At 33.1% G+C, this 21967-nt stretch overlaps 2 protein-coding genes across 2 annotated transcripts; both read left to right on the top strand.

Moving 5' to 3' along the window:
* Positions 1-346: 346 nt before the first annotated feature.
* On the top strand, positions 347-2288 carry LOC140058533 (uncharacterized). The gene is made up of 2 exons (XM_072104187.1): positions 347-1095; positions 1189-2288. The coding sequence occupies exon 1, from the start codon at positions 418-420 to the stop codon at positions 1072-1074; it is 657 nt and encodes a 218-aa protein (XP_071960288.1). The 5' UTR covers positions 347-417; the 3' UTR covers positions 1075-1095; positions 1189-2288.
* Positions 2289-6911: 4623 nt separating this feature from the next.
* On the top strand, positions 6912-20599 carry LOC140059523 (mitogen-activated protein kinase 14B-like). Its single transcript, XM_072105457.1, has 9 exons — positions 6912-7150; positions 8965-9094; positions 9721-9891; positions 13994-14071; positions 15086-15200; positions 15810-15881; positions 16989-17068; positions 17606-17858; positions 18103-20599. The coding sequence occupies exons 1-9, from the start codon at positions 7029-7031 to the stop codon at positions 18159-18161; spliced, it is 1080 nt and encodes a 359-aa protein (XP_071961558.1). The 5' UTR covers positions 6912-7028; the 3' UTR covers positions 18162-20599.
* Positions 20600-21967: the final 1368 nt, after the last annotated feature.

The following is a 21967-nucleotide window of genomic DNA, read 5'->3' on the forward strand; positions in this document are numbered from 1 at the left end:
TATGATATCACACCGGATGATCACATTAACATACCTACATCCAAGAACGATGATATCACACTGGATAATCACGATAACATACCTACATTAGACAATGATAATGTCGCACCGGATGATGACCATGACAACAGTAGGCCTGTATCTGATAGTGATGTGGTATACCTCAACACGAAAACTTCAAGAAAGTTATTCTTTCCTGTCGATGCCAATTGGCAGCTTGAAAAGGCAGCACCATTTGGTATCAATGTCAAAAATTTTCACAAAACTCACTTAAAATGTGAAATGGACAAGGCAGCCAGGCCTACTAAAGTTGTTAATATGAGAGGGGACGGCAACTGTCTTTTTAGGGCTTTGAGTTATATTCTCTTTGGTGTCCAGAACTACCATGTAGTTGTACGGGATTACATACTAAACTATATGTCCATGAACAAAAACCTATTTGAAAAAATTGAATCCAGATCATTTGAACGATACGTGGAAGACACGAGAATGGGGGAATATGGGACATGGGGTTCGGACATCGAAATCATGGCATTTGCGACCATGTCAAATACGAATGTTTATGTTTACAGTAAATATGGAAGAAGGAAAGGGCTTCCACATTATGAATGGTTGAAATATGCACCAATAAGTAATCAGTTTGGTGATTTAGTATCTGAAAGAAACATCTACCTATCAAACTTATGTGCACACTTTGAGCCTGTCCTGGATGTAGACAAGAAAACTTATGACGCTGAATTAAAATACACTCGTACACCATACGCACCAATCAAAAACCACCTTGCACGGAAATACTGGGATATTGTATCCGATGTGACCCTCAATGCTGCTCTGGTAGATAATTACGAAGATGAAGCGGTAATGCGTTCCGAAGGCATTATGGACGTTATATACGTATCTGAATTCACGGACACACATTATGACATTGAAGCAGTCAACCATCTAAAAGATGATATCGATCCAAATATATTCAATTTGCTTTGTGACATGGAACATTTCCCGGAAAGGATTCATCAGAGCAACAATGAAGTACCTGGACAATTATATGTTGATTCATACAACGTCACTCTTTAACTGTAGGCCTACCTATGACCGGTAATCTCAACATACACAGAAGCATTAAATGGTGAAAAGGGTATTTGTTTACCTTATAGAGGTAAGTTTCGTTAATGCTTTGATTTTTTACAGGTGCTTCCGTCAAGAGGAGATTGTCGGCTTTGTCTGAAACTCATCGACGAAGAAATACCAATTGCATTTGTCGGACCAGAAAGAAGAACATAGATTCACCACAGCGGCTAATTAAAGCGTCACCATCTTTCATTGAATCAACGGAAGACGAATATCTGAGCATAAGTACGTCAAAGGCTCAAGGGGTCTAATGGCAGGTAACAACAGATCAAATACAGTGTGTCCAGTGTAAACATGCAATGATGTGTCATGCGCCCTGCTTTGATCGCTACAAGGATTAAAAAATTAATTAAAAAGCAGATTGTATAAAAGAATAACGCGACTAAAGGTCCGGTAAGGTAAAAGTACGTGAATTAGATTGTAACTAGTGTTTATTTTTATTGTATTTTTATGTTTAAAAAACTTTTTCATATTTACAACTCATATGATTCTGTTTCATAATGTTATGCAATTTTCTTCTATAATATGTTTTCTTTGGTCAAAGGGGCACATACAAACGTGCAACCTACCCTCGCTATGATCATCAACCTTGACGTGGTAGCGAGGCTTGCGTGCTTCCAATGTATTGGTAGCCAGACCAATGATGATCAATAACAAAGTAAAATAAATACAAACACACTTACTGAAACAAGTTTTAATAGCAATAAATAAATAAATAAATAAATATTTTTCTGTAACTATTGTTCATTATTATTACACTATTATTATTTTATCCTGTTAATATAAGTAATGATCAATGATATATAATTTATGTTTACAAAACTCGTTCATATTTACAACTCATTCTGACAAGATAACAACATTTAATATTTTTGTAATTCACAATTCATACATTTATTTGTAATGTATTCATGAATTTGCTTTTCCTTCATCCAATCTACATAGTAGATATATGAAACTATTGTTCTAACCACGTGACTATGTAGCATAGAACATTAATTCTAAACCGCCCGGTAATATACTGAAATTTAATTAATTAATTTGAAACGATAAAGATGAGGAAATCTGTGAGAATGAGTTAAAGTCGCCCCAACCGAGACTCGAACTCGGACCGCCTGCTTGATATGCAGATGTCCTAACCGTTAGACCACTGGGGCTTTCACGGTTCGAACTCGATTGGATAGCGACTCTTTAACATTCTCGGCGTGGTACGGCGGAACAGCACTAGTCCTCAGTTGTAAACACAACAGGCATAGAAATAAATTCCAAACCGCCCGGTGATACACTGAAAATGATTTAATTAATTTTTGAAACGATAAAGATGAGGAAATCTGAGAGAATGAGAAAAAGTCGCCCCAACCGAGGCTCGAACTCGGACCGTCGGCTTGATATGCAGTTGCCCTAACCATTAGACCACTGGGGCTTTCATGGTATTGTTCTTTAACTCGACCGGATAACGACCCTTTAACATTCTCGGCGTGGTACGGTTGGAACACAATACATATATATATATATATATATATATATATACAGACAGTAACAAGTGTACATTATTGTAAATATAACAAATACATATATATTATATATATATATATATATGTATATGTATTTGTTATATTTACAATAATGTACACTTGTTACTGAACTATGGAGAATTTTTTTTTTCCGAAATAAAAGAAGAATGAATGAATGAATTTATTTTCAATCTTTCTACATAACAACAAATATATAGTATAACAGGGGAGTAGCGGAAAAGCAAAAGTAAAGTAAATTTGAACCAGCCAAACATGTATGAAACATTATCCAGTAAGCACATTTTATAAGAAGCTTTTGTTTATTAAAATGGGTTTCTCTGAAATTCCAGAAGTTTATTAAACATTGAAAATAACACAATCGCCTTTAAACAAAATGCTGTTCAAAAAAAGAATCGGTTGAAGCAAGCGTTCTTATAACATCCGATAAAATGAAGGTTCAATAAAGTAGCCCTATTAACAAATGTATGAGGTCTCAGGCCTATCCCATATTAATTATTTTTATAGATACATTAATTTTAAGATTCCAGATACCGAATTGTTGTTTTTTTACATAACAAGTCATTTTTTCTTTGAATATAAATTCTGATTTAAGGACAAAATACTAAAATAAATACTTACACCAAAGGTGCATAAAAACGTGTTGATGTGGCGCTATATCGATGTCATTATCTTTGCATTCACCCTAGACGCACATAGTGTGACACCCCTACCATATTCTCGATGTGACGATCAATGTACCAATTAACATAATACTTCAGTAAAACTGATTATGTTTTTTCAAGAGATCAGCTATATCGTGTTGATTATAAAAAGGTGCAACTTTTAATTGATTGGGGATTAAACAAGTAAACTATTTATTCTTCTTGTCTTTACTCGTACAAAATAATATAACGGTCGCTAATTGGAAGTGTTTAAACTAAAGTGATCTATAATTGGAAGAGGACCCGTACAATTACTTGTTTTTTATCACATGATTATAAACTATTTATTCTTCTTGTCTTAACTAGTATTTATTCTTCTTGTCTTTATTCATACAAAATAATATAACGGTCGCTAAATGGAAGTGTCTTAAAGTAAAGTGACCTTTAATTGGAAAAGGACCAGTACAATTACTTATTTTTTATCACATGATTAAAATCTATTTATTCTTCTTGTCTGTACTCATACAAAATAATATAACGGTCGCTAATTGGAAGTGTCTTAAAGTAAAGTGATCTTTAATTGGAAGAGGACCAGTACAATTACTTGTTTTTTATCACATGATTAAAATCTATTTATTCTTCTTGTCTGTACTCATACAAAATAATATAACGGTCGCTAAATGGAAGTGTCTTAAAGTAAAGTGATCTTTCATTGGAAGAGGACCAGTACAATTACTTGTTTTTTATCACATGATTAAAATCTATTTATTCTTCTAATTGTCTGTACTCATACAAAATAATATAACGGTCGCTAATTGGAGGTGTCTTACAGTAAAGTGACCTTTAATTGGAAGAGGACCAGTACAATTACTTATTTTATATCACATGATTATAAACTATTTATGCTTCTTGTTTTTATTCATAAAAAATAATATAACGGTCGCTAATTGGAAGTGTTTTAAAGTAAAGTGATCTTTCATTGGAAGAGGACCAGTACAATTACTTGTTTTTTATCACATGAATAAAATCTATTTATTCTTCTTGTCTGTACTCATACAAAATAATATAACGGTCGCTAAATGGAAGTGTCTTACAGTAAAGTGACCTTTAATTGGAAGAGGACCAGTACAATTACTTATTTTTTATCACATGATTAAAATCTATTTATTCTTCTTGTCTGTACTCATACAAAATAATATAACGGTCGCTAAATGGAAGTGTCTTAAAGTAAAGTGATCTTTCATTGGAAGAGGACCAGTACAATTACTTGTTTTTTATCACATGATTAAAATCTATTTATTTTTCTAATTGTCTGTACTCATACAAAATAATATAACGGTCGCTAATTGGAGGTGTCTTACAGTAAAGTGACCTTTAATTGGAAGAGGACCAGTACAATTACTTATTTTATATCACATGATTATAAACTATTTATGCTTCTTGTTTTTATTCATAAAAAATAATATAACGGTCGCTAATTGGAAGTGTCTTAAAGTAAAGTGATCTTTCATTGGAAGAGGACCAGTACAATTACTTGTTTTTTATCACATGATTAAAATCTATTTATTCTTCTTGTCTGTACTCATACAAAATAATATAACGGTCGCTAATTGGAAGTGTCTTACAGTAAAGTGACCTTTAATTGGAAGAGTACCCGTACAATTACTTATTTTATATCACATGATTATAAACTATTTATTATTCTTGTCTTTATTCATACAAAATAATATAACGGTCGCTAAATGGAAGTTTCTTGAAGTAAAGTGACCTTTAATTGGAAGAGGACCAGTACAATTACTTATTTTTTATCACCTGATTAAAATCTATTTATTATTCTTGTCTGTACTCATACAAAATAATATAACGGTCGCTAATTGGAAGTGTCTTAAAGTAAAGTGATCTTTAATTGGAAGAGGACCAGTACAATTACTTGTTTTTTTATCACATGATTAAAATCTATTTATTCTTATTGTCTGTACTCATACAAAATAATATAACGGTCGCTAAATGGAAGTGTCTTAAAGTAAAGTGATCTTTCATTGGAAGAGGACCAGTACAATTACTTGTTTTTTATTACATGATTAAAATCTATTTATTCTTCTAATTGTCTGTACTCATACAAAATAATATAACGGTCGCTAATTGGAAGTGTCTTAAAGTAAAGTGATCTTTAATTGGAAGAAGACCAGTACAATTACTTATTTTATATCACATGATTATAAACTATTTATGCTTCATGTTTTTATTCATAAAAAATAATATAACGGTCGCTAATTGGAAGTGTCTTAAAGTAAAGTGATCTTTCATTGGAAGAGGACCAGTACAATTACTTGTTTTTTATCACATGATTAAAATCTATTTATTCTTCTTGTCTGTACTCATACAAAATAATATAACGGTCGCTAATTGGAAGTGTCTTACAGTAAAGTGACCTTTAATTGGAAGAGGACCAGTACAATTACTTGTTTTTTATCACATGATTAAAATCTATTTATTCTTCTTGTCTGTACTCATACAAAACAATATAACGGTCGCTAATTGGAAGTGTCTTAAAGTAAAGTGATCTTTAATTGAAAGAGGACCAGTACAATTACTTGTTTTTTTGTCATATGATTAAAATCTATTTATTATTCTTGCCTTTATTCATACAAAATAATATAACGGTCGCTAATTGGAAGTGTTTAAATTAAAGTGATCTTTAATTGGAAGAGGACCAGTACAATTACTTGTTTTTTATCACATGATTAAAATCTATTTATTCTTCTTGTTTCTATTCATACAAAACAATAATAACGGTCGCTAATTGGAAGTGTTTAAATTTAAGTGATCTTTAATTGGAAGAGGACCAGTACAATTACTTGTTTTTTATCACATGATTATAAACTATTTATTATTCTTGTCTTTACTCATACAAAATAATAAAACGGTCGCTAATTGGAAGTGTTTAATTTTAAGTGATCTTTAATTGGAAGAGGACCAGTACAATTACTTGTTTTTTGTCACATGATTAAAAACTATTATTACTCTTGTCTTTACTCATACAAAACAATAAAAATGGTCGCTAATTGGAAGTGTCTAAACTAAAGTGTTCTTTAATTGGAAGAGGACCAGTATAATTACTTGTTTTTATTACATGATTATTATTATATTGTTATTTATTCTTCTTGTCTTTATTCATACCAAATAATATAATGGTCGCTAATTGGAGGTGTTTTAAGCCAAGTTATCTTTGAAAAATAAAAACTAGTTTGGCATTATTAACAAATAGTGGTCGTTAAAAAAAGACAAGTGCATGCGCAATCACGATCAAAACCTGAATCTCAAATCTCAACCACGGACGGTATTCAATCCAAGGGTCAGACATTATTAAACGCGCCGGACAGCATTAAATTGTTGGAAAACGCCCGCGAACCCGTTGAAACATGCAATTGGACACTATCCAATGCTGAAAAGTGTCCACCCGGACACTTTTGAATGATGGACACATTTCAATCTTACACCGGACAAGAAGGTGCTATAGCACTCTTATCTCCAATAATGTACCCGGCCACCGTACACGCTTATAAAAAAATACTTCCGGGTTATATTTTTTTACGGAAGCAGGGATATTCCCCGGTTATCAACAACTGTGTCAAGATTGAAAAATATTACGTAGAGAAAAAGACATTTTTCAATCGTGTTTTACCACAATAATTGTTATTGGTTTGATTCAAATTATACAGGTATGGCGGGCGTATCTGTACCAGTCGGTTATCATGTCGCTGAGATGAACAGAGTTGGTTGGATTATACCAACCAGGTATCAGATTATGCAAGCCGTCGGCACTGGGGCGTACGGAAGCGTTTGGTAAGCTTGTTTGAATGATGAGTGTGAAAGCGTTTGGGTGACCTGGCTACTAGCCTAGGCCGGCCTAGGCCTATTATTAGAAAATGAATTAATAAGCCAGCAATGTGTTTATTTTATCTTTTAATTAACACTTTCCTAATATAAATGACAGGATTGCTTGCATGATTCATTCATTCAGTATATTATTTATTCAAATTATAAATGGTCCAATTAAAATTGGTTTTTAAAAAAGTATAAGAAAAGAAAAACATGATTTATTGTTATAATGTATTGTTATATCTAGAAGATACAGTACCATATTTCTGGCTACTAAAGGTACAGTTAAGGGTGCTATGTAAGCATAGATATAAACGGTGTTGAAATCATGAATGAAGAAACTTTTTTTTTCATTAATTTTTTGATCACAATACTTCAGTATGATTCAGTAATGTACTGTAATCAGCGCAAACTTGTGTCTTGACCGTAGCCGTACCAGGTACATTGTACACCTGAGTGGAGAGGTAAACTTAAGTAAAATACAAGCAATACAGTGAGCGTTTGATTGAACCCACAATCTCATGACAGTCCAACGCACCGCGCCACATGCCCTTACATGTTACCTTCAATGTTTTCATCTACCAACAGCAGATATGTTTAGTAATCAAAAGTTTAAATTTATGTATTTATACAAATAATGAATGTTTGTGAGTTGAATGGTAAGAATATTTCACAAGTTGGAAAATTGACTCCTCTGTTTTTAATGAGGTACAAGCCGAGTTGAAAATAGGCAGTCAATTTTTATTTATTTTTTTTTATTCTGGTTTATTAAAAACAAAGACATGGCAGTACAAAACTGAATTGCGTCCAGTAACATAAACATAAAAAATATATCAAAAACGAGCAAGATTTACACAAACATCCAATATAAAAATATATATATATATATACAAAATGCATTAAAAAAAAAATAAAGAATATACAATTACAAATTTACAAAGATATATATCAAAAACGAGCAAAATTACACAACCATCTAATATAAAAATATATATATACACATAAATTCATAAAAAAAAAAAAATAAAGAATATACAATTACAAATTTCAAAACTGCGAGTAAAATTATTAATTATCCGTAGGCCTATCAAAATTAAGAATTTCATATATATATATTATTGCACTACTGTATAAGGTCATTGTTAATCAGGAATGGGAGTGTGGATTTCTTAAATCTTTCTGTTCTACATTTAATTTGGGATATTTTGTTTGCGTTTCTGAGAGATCTACCTGTCGCTTCAGCACGGGTATTGGGAATTTTACAATGAATGAAATATTCTCTCCATTCAACGAATACAAAACATTTATTATTTGTTTTAATTTTTATAACCTAATACAAAATATTCATTATTTTTTATTTTTACCTACTTTTATTCAATTTAATCCAACAAACAATTCTCAAAATGTTTACAAAAAGCTGTACATGGTATTAGAACACCTTTATTTTTCACCATTAGATATCACTTTTTCTAATTTCAAATGACACATGATGCATAATTAAGCAATCAAATTGTAAGAATAAAATATTATGACTGTGTGTTATAAAAATGACAGTTGAATCTATTTAGATGTTAATATATAAAACAAATAATGAATGTTTTTATATTTGTGTAATGGTACAAATAATGGCATTTGGTGAATGATGAAAGGTTAAATATCAACTCAGCTTTGCCTCGTTAATATAACCTTTCATTATTCACCTCATGCAATTATTTGTACCACACTCATAAAACATTCATTATTTGTATAATATTGCATGTAATTTTAATGTTAAACAGTTCTGCAAAGGACACACAATGCAATAGGCAAGTTGCAATCAAGAAGCTAGCAAGACCATTCCAGTCCAAGATTCATGCTAAACGAACATACAGAGAGTTGAGGTTACTGAAACACATGAAACATGAAAACGTAAGTTTTTTTTACCTTGCATTCTTGCCATTTTCACAGTGGCAGCATCTGTAGGTTTCGAACCCTGGATTAGCGCAGGAATCTGAGCACTGTCCATTCAGGCATTTGACTAGCTTACGATACAGCGAAATGTCATAACCGATTAGTCTTTGTAAAGCATTATAGCGCCCTCTATCAAAAGCTGGATACCTTTAAAACCAACAATGTTAGTACACAATACCATTCAATATTGGCTGATCCAAGATCTGAAATGGGTGTGTGGAATAAGGCGCGGGATGGGTTGTGCCGACCCCAAGGACTTTAAGAACGCATTTCATTGCACAGCCTGATTTGGCCATACCTTGCTTAGATATTCTTATTTATGTGTCCAAAAAAACTTTTAATTTGACAATCTAAACAGAAAATCTTGCGACAAAGGAATGCACTCAGAGTCGAGAATGTTCCTGGCCTACAGATAAAATTTTCGTACTAATTACACCTAAATTTATCAAAAATATATATTTTCCTTTTTATTTGCAAAATCAGTGTACGGTAGTGTGAAACAGGGTTTATTGGTCTTTTAAATGTGTTCACACAACCAAAATATTTGAAATACTGTATTACTATTAATTGTTGTATTTTCACAGGTTATTGGTCTTTTAAATGTGTTCACACCTGACCAAACATTAAAAGATTTTCAGGATGTTTACATGGTAACTCACCTGATGGGTGCTGATCTCAATAATATCGTCCGCACACAGAAATTGACAGATGACCATGTGCAGTTCCTTATTTACCAAGTTATAAGAGGGTTAAAGGTGAGTTTTAAAAACTATTCAACGTTGAATGTTTTGTTTTTGTGGAGCGTCGTAAAAACGAAACATTGGTGTATGATTCACCGGACCCGAACCGTGTGAAAGACCCTTTAGGCGGGGGATAAATAGACTTTAAGCCTTTTTACCCTCTTTTTATAAAAAATAATGACTATGCATTGAACGCAAATAAAAACAACTCTGTGTGAAGAAAGATCAAACAATCGACGGTTCCCACACATAACATGCACATCTCTAACATACGTAAAAAAGGTTATGTTTACCAGCAGAAAAGGAATGATCGTTTTGCTGATTGCTATTGATACATGGATTGTATTTTCCGAGCCAATTGACTAGTGGGAGTGCCCCTGCTTGTATAGACGAAGATTAAAATTGTTTGGGTGTGATAAAAAATATATAACGATAAACACAATGCTGTCTAGTGAAAAAGTAACTACCGTACTGCCTTTACTGATTCCATACGCATTGATTAACATCCTTATTGATTATTAAAATGTATCCACTGGCTTCAAATTCGTTTTTGTTTTTAAATGTGTTCGAATTAATTAAGTAAATCCGAGATATTGTCACTGTTAATTAATACAGTTGTCAACTTCGTTCCACTTATGATTCCCACCGACTTATCGTTCTCACGAAAGAAGAAAGCCTCCACGCATTGAACGCACTTCTAAGTTATTGTTGATTAAGAAGAACCAATTTGGCACCTCTATTTAAATATAGACTTTTTATCCAGTAATCCAGTATTGGATGTTCTCGGTGGTAGGGCGCCAATAAATAATAAAATCTCAGAAAGTTGTTTATTTTCTATTGTATTACGATACTAAATCCGAGTAATTACCATCTTAGAATATCTAGGATATTATAGAATATGTCCCAATGCTGAGTCATAAAGTTTTTTGAATGACCTTTAACATTTTGTGTAAACAATGCAAAGATCGGCTATTCCAGAATACTAAAGTTATTAAGTTTTGCAATACAGTATATTTTTTCTATCAATGACTGGTATTAAAATAGTCCATAAAAAGTCTAATGCAAATGACACGGCTATGAGCGCTGACTGGTTAAACCCAGGCGCCTCTGAACAGTGCACAGAGGGAAAAAAGAGGCATCCAGCATTGAGAGGGTCACAAAGTTCCTAACCAGTAGGTCCAATTATTTGTGACCCTTAGAACAATACAGTTGAGAACAATTAATTTAAAAATACAGTCAACTCTCCCATATACAGTACAGTAGGACTCCTGAAACCGGGAAACTCTCCTAATACAGACTTTTCCTGAAGTCCAAACAGTCACAAATTCACTTTTACCATTGAAAACATGTATTCCAAAAAACCAAACATATTTTGCCCGCCCAAAGGTGTCTGATATTGGTTGAGTTGACTGTGTATGAAACACCTCATGACCTTTGACCTTTCTGCTAAGACTCCAAATTAACTGTCCAGGATAACTTAAAAACCATGTACAAACATTTAGCAATTGATTTGCACTTGTTTTATTTCTTTAGTCATATGAATTGATTTTCTCCATTCAACACACATTTTATTAAAACCCATTGTCTGGAAGTCAATATGTGTCTGGCAGTTAAATTTAACTGTTTATTGTCTATTTAATAAGTGAAAAATTCTTCTTGTTTTCTGCTTTGTTGAATGTAAAATTGGCAGGGAATGTCTCAAAATATATGTAGTAACCATTCACAAAATTTACAGCATTCATTTAAAAAAGAAGCCGCTCTCTTTAGTTTGCAAAGGTAATCTCGAAAAGAAGCCATCTTATAAAAAAGCCCATCTAAAAAAAACCCATCCTAGAGTCCTAAAAAAAGAATCCCATGGGCTTTATTTCAAGGTTTTATCTTGACTTATTATACTGGGACAATAACAATCAACGATAAATTACATAAATTAAAACAAAACAAATTAGAAAACTTTTCATTCAATTCAATAGGATAACCAAAATGAAATGAAAGAAGGAAAAAAAATATCATAGTATTTACATGATATTATTGTTCTTGGTATTTTGTTCTTGCTCTTACTAATCATGACGTCATTTGATTAGACGTGTGAAAATATTATTTTCATCAAAGGCAGCATAAATGGTTATCCTATAGTTCTAGGATGAAAACATTTCTAATTTTTGTTTTATGTATTAGAAAAATGTATGTTTATTTATCGTCGATCGTTATCAATCATGCTAGTGTGTAGCAGCCTTTAGTCAAGATACCATAAACTCCATGTCCTAGTGTAAATGAGCCTTTAAGCAAAGAGATGCCAACCCATGTGTTTTGTTGTTTGAGGTGGGTAGTCAAACACTCCTGACTGTGACAGGAAGGATGTATTCACACAAACAGTATTTACACAATTGAAGTCTGTTAGATTTTGAATTAATAGACTTAATCATTCTGTTTACAACCTTGTATTATACACACACGCCTCAGTGTATCCTTCCCATGTTTCCATTTTTGTTGGGTAATTACGCGATCTATTAGTTCTATGGAACGGAAAAGTGATATTTAATGGTGATGAATGGTATTGAACGTTTAGCTTTTTGTTGAAAAAAAAATTGACTTGCATGCATTTAAAAAAACAAATTGTTGTGTGTGTTGTCTATCCATCTATTCAGTCTGTGTACAATTGCTTTATAAAACAAATAATGAATATTTTGTATTTGTTGATTGAATGTAGAAAATACTTTATTGTTAATTTTAAACCGGCAATATTTTACTCGGCAGCTCTACATTTCATTAATAGAATATAAGTTAATATTAACTCATGAAATATTCTCACCATTCAATTCTTGAGTGATAAAACTTCATTGTTTGTATACTATTATCTATTTTGTACTGTAATAATCATTCCACAATATTTGAACTTAATATAGTTTTAAAACTTAGATACATAGTATTATTGAAATGCAAGTCAATTTGTGATGTCATTGAGTTGGGCTAACAACCTTCTAATAAATCCCAAGGTCCAGGGTTCAATCCTGACCTTGTGCCAGTTTGTAACTCACAACTCTTCAACTCCACTCCCTAAGCCTCAAATGAGACTTAAGCACAATAAATTATAAAATAGTTTATCCATCCTGTAATTGTTGCTTGCTGTTACCTGTAGATGCGTATTAAATCCGTATCTAGTCATTGTCATCTGGGGGTCACGATTAATAGTGAACTTACTTGGGATGACCATGTAAACTTAATTATTTCTCGTTCAAATCGAATGTTGGGTTTTATTACTAGTATTGCAGGAGGATCATCCCCTTCAGCTATTTTCTCACTCTATAAAGCTCTCATTGTCCCCATCCTTGAATATGGTGTCCCAGCGTGGTTGCCTCGAACCAAAAAACTTACAGAACGTATCGAGGCAGTCCAGCGAAGGGCTACTAGGCTTGTCCTTAAACAAACAAGAGGTGAAATGGAATACGAGGAACGTCTCACTAAGCTAAATTGGCCTACACTATCTAATCGAAGAAATTATCTTCTGTTATCCTTTGTTTGTAAATCACTTATTGGAACGGTTGATTGTAGTAGTGTTCGTCAATCTTTAGTTGTTAATGGCCGTCACCTTGATACACTTAAGTTCATTCATCACTATGCTCGAACCAATTGTCTTCATCATTCCGCTATTAATATATTCCCTAGGTTGTGGGAAGAATTACCGGAAATGATTAAAAATTCTTTAATTTTAGACAGTTTTCAAATATTTTTAAATTCACTTAAATCACATGTTTTATATTGACTTTGTTGAATCGACTATTATGTATTTTATCCGTTTATTTTATATTGACACTGTTGATTCGTCTATTTGTTTTTTAAATATTTTTATATAGTTTATTTTATATCATTGTTGTTACTTTGGGAGTACGGAACCTGAACTCTTGTTATAGTGATTAGGTTCACTTTTAGGTTCCTGCCTACTCCCTTAGTTTCTGTGTTTTGTTTGTTTGTAACTGGTTTTTTTGGCAATAAATAATAATAATAATAATAATAATAATGAAAAAAACAATTTTTTTTAATGAATCAATTTGTTTTTCACAATGTGATGGAACTGAAATGTTTTAACATTCTGATTTGTAATTAATTTGTTATCTTTCAGTATGTACATTCAGCTGGTGTTATTCACAGGGATTTAAAACCAAGTAATATTGCAGTCAACGAGGATTGTGAACTTAAGGTATGATAATTATTAATACTGTAGAATCCTTTATTTAGAGCTTGGTTCCCACTAGCGACGCAACGTAACAAAACCTACGCAACATAAGCAAAGGCAAATAATTGTGTTTGCCCCCGCCTATGTGAAATCAAACCTACTTGTTGCGCGTCAACGTTGGCATACCGTAGACTTTGACCAGGTTCACCATGTGTACTTTTGAGTATATGCTGTACTATGTTTTCCAGTGTTCTTTTGCCTTGCGTTGTTGCATGAAATCAAACTGATTTGGTTTCCTGTAGCAATGTTTGCGGCAATGTTGCGTCTTCGGTTCCCACTTATGATTACACAATACAACACTTTTCGTTGATAGATCGCTGTGTTGCGTTGCGGGAAGCAAGATTAAGGAGACACCTTCTGGACCAAACAAAATCACCTTAATATAAGTGTCCCCTGAATGCGATTTCTTGTCGTCTTTATACATATAGGCACCCTGTATCACAGATTTGAATACTTTTATAATTACAGTTGAACCCCTATTAAGGGGAGACCTTCCGGAGTCAACTAATTTGAGTGATTCCTGAATAAATTTGAGTTTTTTTGGAAAAAAAACACTTTTAGAAAACGTTAAACTCTCAAAATACCAAATTTTTTAGGTCCAAAAGGTTCCAAATTATTTGTTGCCATTGAAACATGATTTATATGGAAAACCACCCCATTAAGGGCAATTTACACAGACAAGCGGTAAAAAGCGGTAAGCACAAAATGCGTACTGTAGCTAGTCCAACATAAAATCTGTATCTATCCTGAACAGGTTTTTGCTCAAACGCCTGTCCACTCCTCATTTTTTGTTAAATAGTTGTAAGAAATATTATTGATTCTACATTTTTGTTTCCATTTACAGTTTGTACTGCTTACCATATATAATTGTCTTTTACTACTACTGCTACATTGTGTCTTGATTTGTTTTTGTTTTTTTCACTCATATTTCATACTATGAGCAAAGAATGTACACAATAAACACATTTCTTGTTTTAGATACTTGATTTTGGTCTAGCAAGACTATCAGACGATCAAATGACTGGATATGTTGCGACCCGTTGGTATAGGGCACCTGAAATTATGTTCAACTGGATGCAGTACACAAAAGCAGGTATTCTAAACCAGATAATATTTTATATTGTACCCAAATATAGTAGTGGTATGCCCAAATATGGTAGTGATATTCCCAAATATAGTATAGTGGTATGCCCAAATATGGTAGTGATATTCCCAAATATGGTAGTGGTATGCCCAAATATGGTAGTGGTATGCCCAAATATGGTAGTGATATCCCCAAATATAGTAGTGGTATGCCCAAATATGGTAGTGATATTCCCAAATATGGTAGTGATATTCCCAAATATGGTAGTGGTATGCCCAAATATGGTAGTGATATTCCCAAATATGGTAGTGATATTCCCAAATATGATAGTGATCACATTTTTTGATAGTGGCTTTAGAATGTAAATTTAGGATTACTAATTGTAAAATAAAGTATTATTTAGGTTTTCAATTTCATCATGTATATGATACATGTATAATTGCGACCATGTAATTTCCTGCAAAGGATGGAAAAAAGTTATTTTGTATCTAATGACAACCATTTATCAGAATTTATAAAAGAGCTTTCAGATAATGTGATAAATAAAATACCATTGAAAAAATTCTTAGAAGTTATTATAAATGATATATGAACTGTAACGATATTTGTTTTTTTCAGTTGATATTTGGTCAGTAGGTTGTATTATGGCGGAGTTATTGACGGGAAGAACGTTATTTCCAGGAACAGATCGTATCCTTTTACATTAATCGCTAATTTAAAACATTTGACTTTTTAAAAGCACGATTTTTAATACTAATTACCATTATTAATCATCGTTTGTCTAATTTATAGAATTTTATTTGACTTGTGGTTTTTAAACAAGGCCATAGATTTCTTGAAGTGTATCTTTAATGACACGAAAATAGGGTGGTCGTGGGTCAAATCGAAGGAGATTGTCTGTAAATCACTACCCAATGACTTTTGTTTTTTAAAGGGTGGCAGGCCTTGTCTTTTAAAAATTATAGGTGTGCTACAAATTGCACTCCTCAATACATTCAGGGGTGCTGTAGGTGTGCTGTTTGTATTTTGGTGTGTAGAAGTTTACCAAATTTAAGTTGTAAATTGCACTCCTCAGTGGCAGTTCAGGAGTGTGTTAGTTGACTGATCGCACTCGCTCGCCTTAAAAGACAAGGTGTGGGGTGGGAGGGCTGACATGGCTTTTGATATGATTTATGTGTATAACTACTTTACTGTTTCAGTTAAAAGGGTGTGGGGGGGGGGGGAAGATATTGAGAATATTATAACCAAAATTTCACTCAACCATGGTGGGGCTTAGGAAGACATTTTAATAGGAATATTTGTTTATTTTATGTCTTTGAGGCACATGTACTGTGGCCAAGGATTACCAATAGTAAGTAATCGCGGTCCAGATAGGTGGTAATTCCTCTATTACGGGGGCTTTTGTGAACTAGGTTACTGGGGTATAAACCCCTACTCATCTTAAATGATGAACTGTGTTCTTTGAAGTGCACATGAGTTTTAGATAGGTACACTGGACCTACTGTTTATGGTCCTCATCTGAGAAGACTTGTTCTACTCTACCACCAGAACCACGGAGCAAGTGAGACTTGAACCGTGGACAGGAAATTGCATCTCATAGGCCAATATCAAGTAATAGAAAACTATACGATTCAGGGGTCATTTTTTTTTTTAAATACCCCAGTATTTTAGATTTAATTTATGACAGAAAAAGGGTGTTCCCTGGACAACTAGGGGTAGGGGTGGAGAGCTTGTGCTCCTAGCCAAGGATTCACCCCCTGCTTTGAGGTAGTTATTTTGTCTTTAAATTTGATACAGATATAGACCAACTTACGAGAATCATGAATGTTGTAGGAACGCCATCTCCACAATTTATGAAGAAGATAAAAAGTGACGAGGTAAGATCGATCAATTATTTCTTTTATTTCATACGCATCCAAAAGCGATTGGCTCGCCAATTACAGGATTGATAAACCATTTTATAATTTATACTAAGTCTGGCTTAGGGAGTAGAGTTGAAAGAGTCGTGAGTTGCAACCTGGGCACTAGGTCAGGATTGAACCCTGGATCTTGGGATTGAAAGGCAAGCCATTAACTACCAAGCTACAACTTCAATCAATCAATCAAGATTTTAAGGCCTAAAAAATAGTTTGTTGGCTGTCACCTGCTGCCCCCCAATATTTAAAAAAATTTATTATCCAACAAAAAAGTTGTTTGTGTTGGGAGTGCTATAACAAATTTTTACGAATAGGGACTTTTAGATTGGAGTGAACATGCACAAAGTTCATGTCCATGTCGGTCATGTCAAAGAGCAAATTTTAATATGTCACTCTCAAATTTTGCAGTCGACGTGCCAGTTACCTTGTGCATATAAAAATGTCATAGGGTATCAGTCAACCCAAAAAAAGTAAACAATTTTGTTTTTCGATTTTAAGGCCAAGAGCTATGTAAGCACATTGGAACCTTCAGAGAAGAAAGACTTCAAGACGTTTTTCCTTGGAGCTAATCCACAAGCAATCAATCTGATGGAACAGATGCTGTTAATGGATTCTGACGAGAGAATCACCGCAACTGACGCCCTCAAACATCCTTACTTTGAACAGTACCACGATCCAAACGACGAACCTGACGGCGAGCCGTACGATGGAGAATTCGAAACAATGCAACTCACAATTGATGAATGGAAGGGTAAGTTCGTAAGTGGTGGTGCCGGTTTTTCCCGAATGAACAGCGGTATGCGCACGAGCGAGAAGCTAAAAAAGAAATACATAAATTTGTGCTGCTTTAATAGCAAAATAGATCTATGCAGTATTTACTGCAGTAACTGCAGTAGAATAATTTTTCAAAATAATCCCAACTTTAAGTGACAACAAATATGATGTGCCCATAAGAGGATTCGCAGATATTTAAAAAAAAAAATTTTTTTTTTCAGAAAAAGTGTATGAGCTCGTACTGGAAGGCGAGCCACAAGAAGCCATGATCCATGAATGAGATCTAGGAGAGTAATTAGATGAGGTCCCCATTTACACTCATGTTACTTTGAAGCAAGCACAAGTAAAAAAAAATGAACTGCCATATAATGTATTGTCTATACACTGTAACAATTATTGCACATATAGGTAGTTACTAAAAAATGATTTTAGAAAAACAGAAAGGTAAAATAGTTTTAAAGATATACAATGAAAATTAATGTAAGTAATGCCACATGTGTACTGTTGTATGAAAACTAAAATTGTGATGGGTTTTTTCAAGCTGAGATTTGACACAATACCTATCATTTGTTAAAAAGCAATTTTAAATATTTGTACCTCTTTCACATTGCCTACCAAAACTCTGAAGTTTACACGTACCCAATACAAACACCAATGTTGATGCGCAATTGTGTGTATACTTTGAAGGTTTGCTAGTAAATAATACTCTCTTAAAACTAAAATTTTGAATTTCTTTCCCTTGATTAAAATTTGTTAGGCCAGCTCAATAAGAATAATAAGTTCAACCAATTATGTCTATATTTAAATTCTTATACTGTATATAGCCAAATACTATGATACTGCGTGAATGTGACTTACTATATTTAACATCAATCGCAGGATACTGTCACACATGTGATGAATATTTGTATTGTATTATCCTATTTGACTAGATACGACAAAATCGGTTGATCATGGCCAATATTGTATTATGGTAATTTGGGTCATATTGGCCCCACCCAGTGAGTATTAATGCACGTATCTTAAACATGCTGTAGTAAATACATTTGTAATAATTTCAAAATTCTTTTTTTTTTTACTTTTATTATTTTCCTTTTCAGCTAATGTTACTAAAATAAGTCCCCAAATCTGTTATGCAATAAACTTGCCTCCTAAACATATAAAATAAATAAATGGTAATTCACAATTTAACTTTAAAACGAGTAAAATTGAAAATTATGAGGCCTAAAAAATGGTTGTGCGCCAATAAGTTACATTAGCTACTATATTTCTTATGAAATTAAAGATATATTGTTCCGCTGAAAAAAAGTTATAAAAAAACTGTTTTGTTCAATATTCCATTTTAATGTCACATAATAGTGACCAAAATTGCATTAACAAAATTATAATTCAAAGCAAAAAATATATATTATATATATATATATATTGTTTGTTTTGTTCTATGAATGTGAATAACTTGCAAAATGAATTATACTTCATGTTTTTGGAGGACAATATAGATATTTTTTTTAGATGTTTTATTTTTATTTTTGAGAAATACAGTGGCAGACCAAAAACTTTTTAGGCCTGATCATAAATTAATTTGCCGTACTTAGAAACTATTATCTATCACTGTATATATTGTATATAAATATTAGGGCTAAAATGGTCTACCTATTTGGTTGCATATGCTACAGACTTAAATCTATATTGTACTAATAGTGTATCAAATTAACAATAGTAAAGTTAAAATATTTAATATTACTTTGGATCAGTGAATACAGTATATATATAGTTAGGGATATCCTATTTAGGGACCACTCCTAGTTTGGGATACCCTATTTAGGGACCACTCCTAGTTTGGGATACCCTATTTAGGGACCACTCCTATTTTGGGACACCCTATTTAGGGACCACTCCTAGTTTGGGATACCCTATTTAGGGACCACTCCTAGTTTGGGATACCCTATTTAGGGACCACTCCTAGTTTGGGATATCCTATTTATGGACCACTTCTAGTTTGGAATACCCTATTTAGGGACCACTCCTTTTCATTGGGCCATGACCCAGACCCTAAAGGAGAAACACTTTCCCATTAAATGAAATTACTATGTCCAACACCTATTCAGAGGACACACCTATTCAGAGGACACACCTATTCAGAGGACACACCTATTCAGAGGACACACCTATTCAGAGGACACACCTATTCAGAGGACACACCTATTCAGAGGACACACCTATTAAGGGGATACTTGAATTTCAAAGGTGTCCGCTCAGTTATTAATCTCCCATCATAGTAACTTTGAATAACATCCTGCTAATGGTAAATAATTCTTGAAAATTAAGTATACAATAGACAAACAGCAGCAATGTAAACCAATAAAAAATAAAGTAGTAGTCATTCGCAACTCTTTTAAATCTGCAACTGTTAAGTTGATATTTAGAAGTTATTGCAGGTGCGGCTATGGTATGGACCTTTCGCCGTCATCAGGCACAATACTGTGGAATGTTTATAGTCACTAAACATGATACTGTCAAGAATCGACTGCAGCATTTCACAATACACCAAGGACAGTTTATATAAATATCATAAAACTTATACAGTATTATATTTGATGAATTTACACCAGCTGTTTATTTAGTGTGTACAGTACCCAAGCGTGATGTAATCCAGGCTGCAAATGTGCCATTTATGTTTCGTCGGTCGAAGCCTGGGCTTATAAACAAAACTTGGTCGTCGGTGTTATATCTTATGTGTCTTTATTGCATCTTTCATTGTGTGTACATACAGATTACCAACCATGTGGTTATATCGTCGATCTACCTTAACCCATAATGCCTTGCTTTCCCTTAGTCTCCCAATCCAGACACTACATCTTCCCCCTTCTTTAGCTAAACTCACAACCCAATTAACTCCATACAATATGATATTCATTTTTTTTTTTTTAACTTTAACAATAACAAAACAATTTAACTTTAAACTTTAAATCAAATATCATCATACATGCATATTATAAATGTTTCCTTGATCACATATCATTTCTTATTATTTCCAAGATTCCTATAATATCAATGAACAACTTAGCATATAATAGCACTTAAAACTTTCAACATCTTAACGAAATCTCAACTTCTGGTGAACTTTAAAAATTAACATAACTCATAAATATGACTTCTTAATTTTACACTTTAAAAATCATCAAACCTCTTGGGTTTTCTCTTCTCTCTTACTGGTCTGCTTTTAACTATCATATTTTCATTACTCTTTGTTATTTTGTCACTTTGCTCAGTATCAACTGGCTTATTCTGTTCAGTGTTATCAATCTTACTGTTACCATTAACTTTACTAGTATCAATTTGTTTTAAATTATCATTTGGTGTGTTAACATTTGCTTCATTTACTCTTTCATTATAGGATCGAACATGTGTCGAATTCCTTTTGTATCTTACACCCTGTGGTGATTCAACCACTACACTATTCCCTTTTTTCTCTATTACTACATATGGTTCTGTGTGATATGGCGTACTCATCTTGTCCCTCTGTGTCACTTTCACTAAAACCTTATCTCCTTTACACACATCACTTTCCTTCGCACCTCTCTTCTCATCAATGTACAGTTTGTTCTTTAATTTAGACACGGCATCACGATCAGAAATTTCTTCGTCCATTATTGTATTGTCATCTAATTCTGGCAATTTTGTACGCAACTTTCTATTCCACATCATTTCTGCTGGTGTCACTCCGGTAACACTATGTGGGGTTGTACGATATGCGAATAGGTACACTCGTAATTCTTTTTTCCAGTCTTTTCCTTCAGCTTGCGCAATGCGAATTCTTTTCATTAGTGATCTATTTTGTCGTTCAACCTCTCCGTTTGCAGCTGGATGTAATGGTGTTACACGTCTATGTCTGATTCCATTTTCCTTCAGGTAGGTTTCAAACTCATTGGACACAAACTGGGCACCATTATCTGAGGTAATTGATTTTGGTATGCCATGTTGAACAAACATATTTTCAAGTGTGTCTATAATTTTCTCACTTGTGATTGTCTTCATTAAACTAATTTCATAATAACGACTATAATAGTCTACCACCACTAGTAC

Source organism: Antedon mediterranea, chromosome 9, assembly GCF_964355755.1.
Source record: "Antedon mediterranea chromosome 9, ecAntMedi1.1, whole genome shotgun sequence".
Taxonomy (NCBI): Eukaryota; Metazoa; Echinodermata; class Crinoidea; order Comatulida; family Antedonidae; genus Antedon; species Antedon mediterranea.

Bases quoted from the DNA above. Each gene is read 5' to 3' on its own strand.
- LOC140059523 (XM_072105457.1), top strand. From the start codon at position 7,029: ATGGCGGGCGTATCTGTACCAGTCGGTTATCATGTCGCTGAGATGAAC. The intron at 14,072-15,085 runs GTATGATAATTA...TTCTTGTTTTAG, and splicing joins ACGAGGATTGTGAACTTAAG to ATACTTGATTTTGGTCTAGC. The intron at 15,882-16,988 runs GTATCCTTTTAC...AATTTGATACAG, and splicing joins GTTATTTCCAGGAACAGATC to ATATAGACCAACTTACGAGA.
- LOC140058533 (XM_072104187.1), top strand. From the start codon at position 418: ATGTCCATGAACAAAAACCTATTTGAAAAAATTGAATCCAGATCATTT.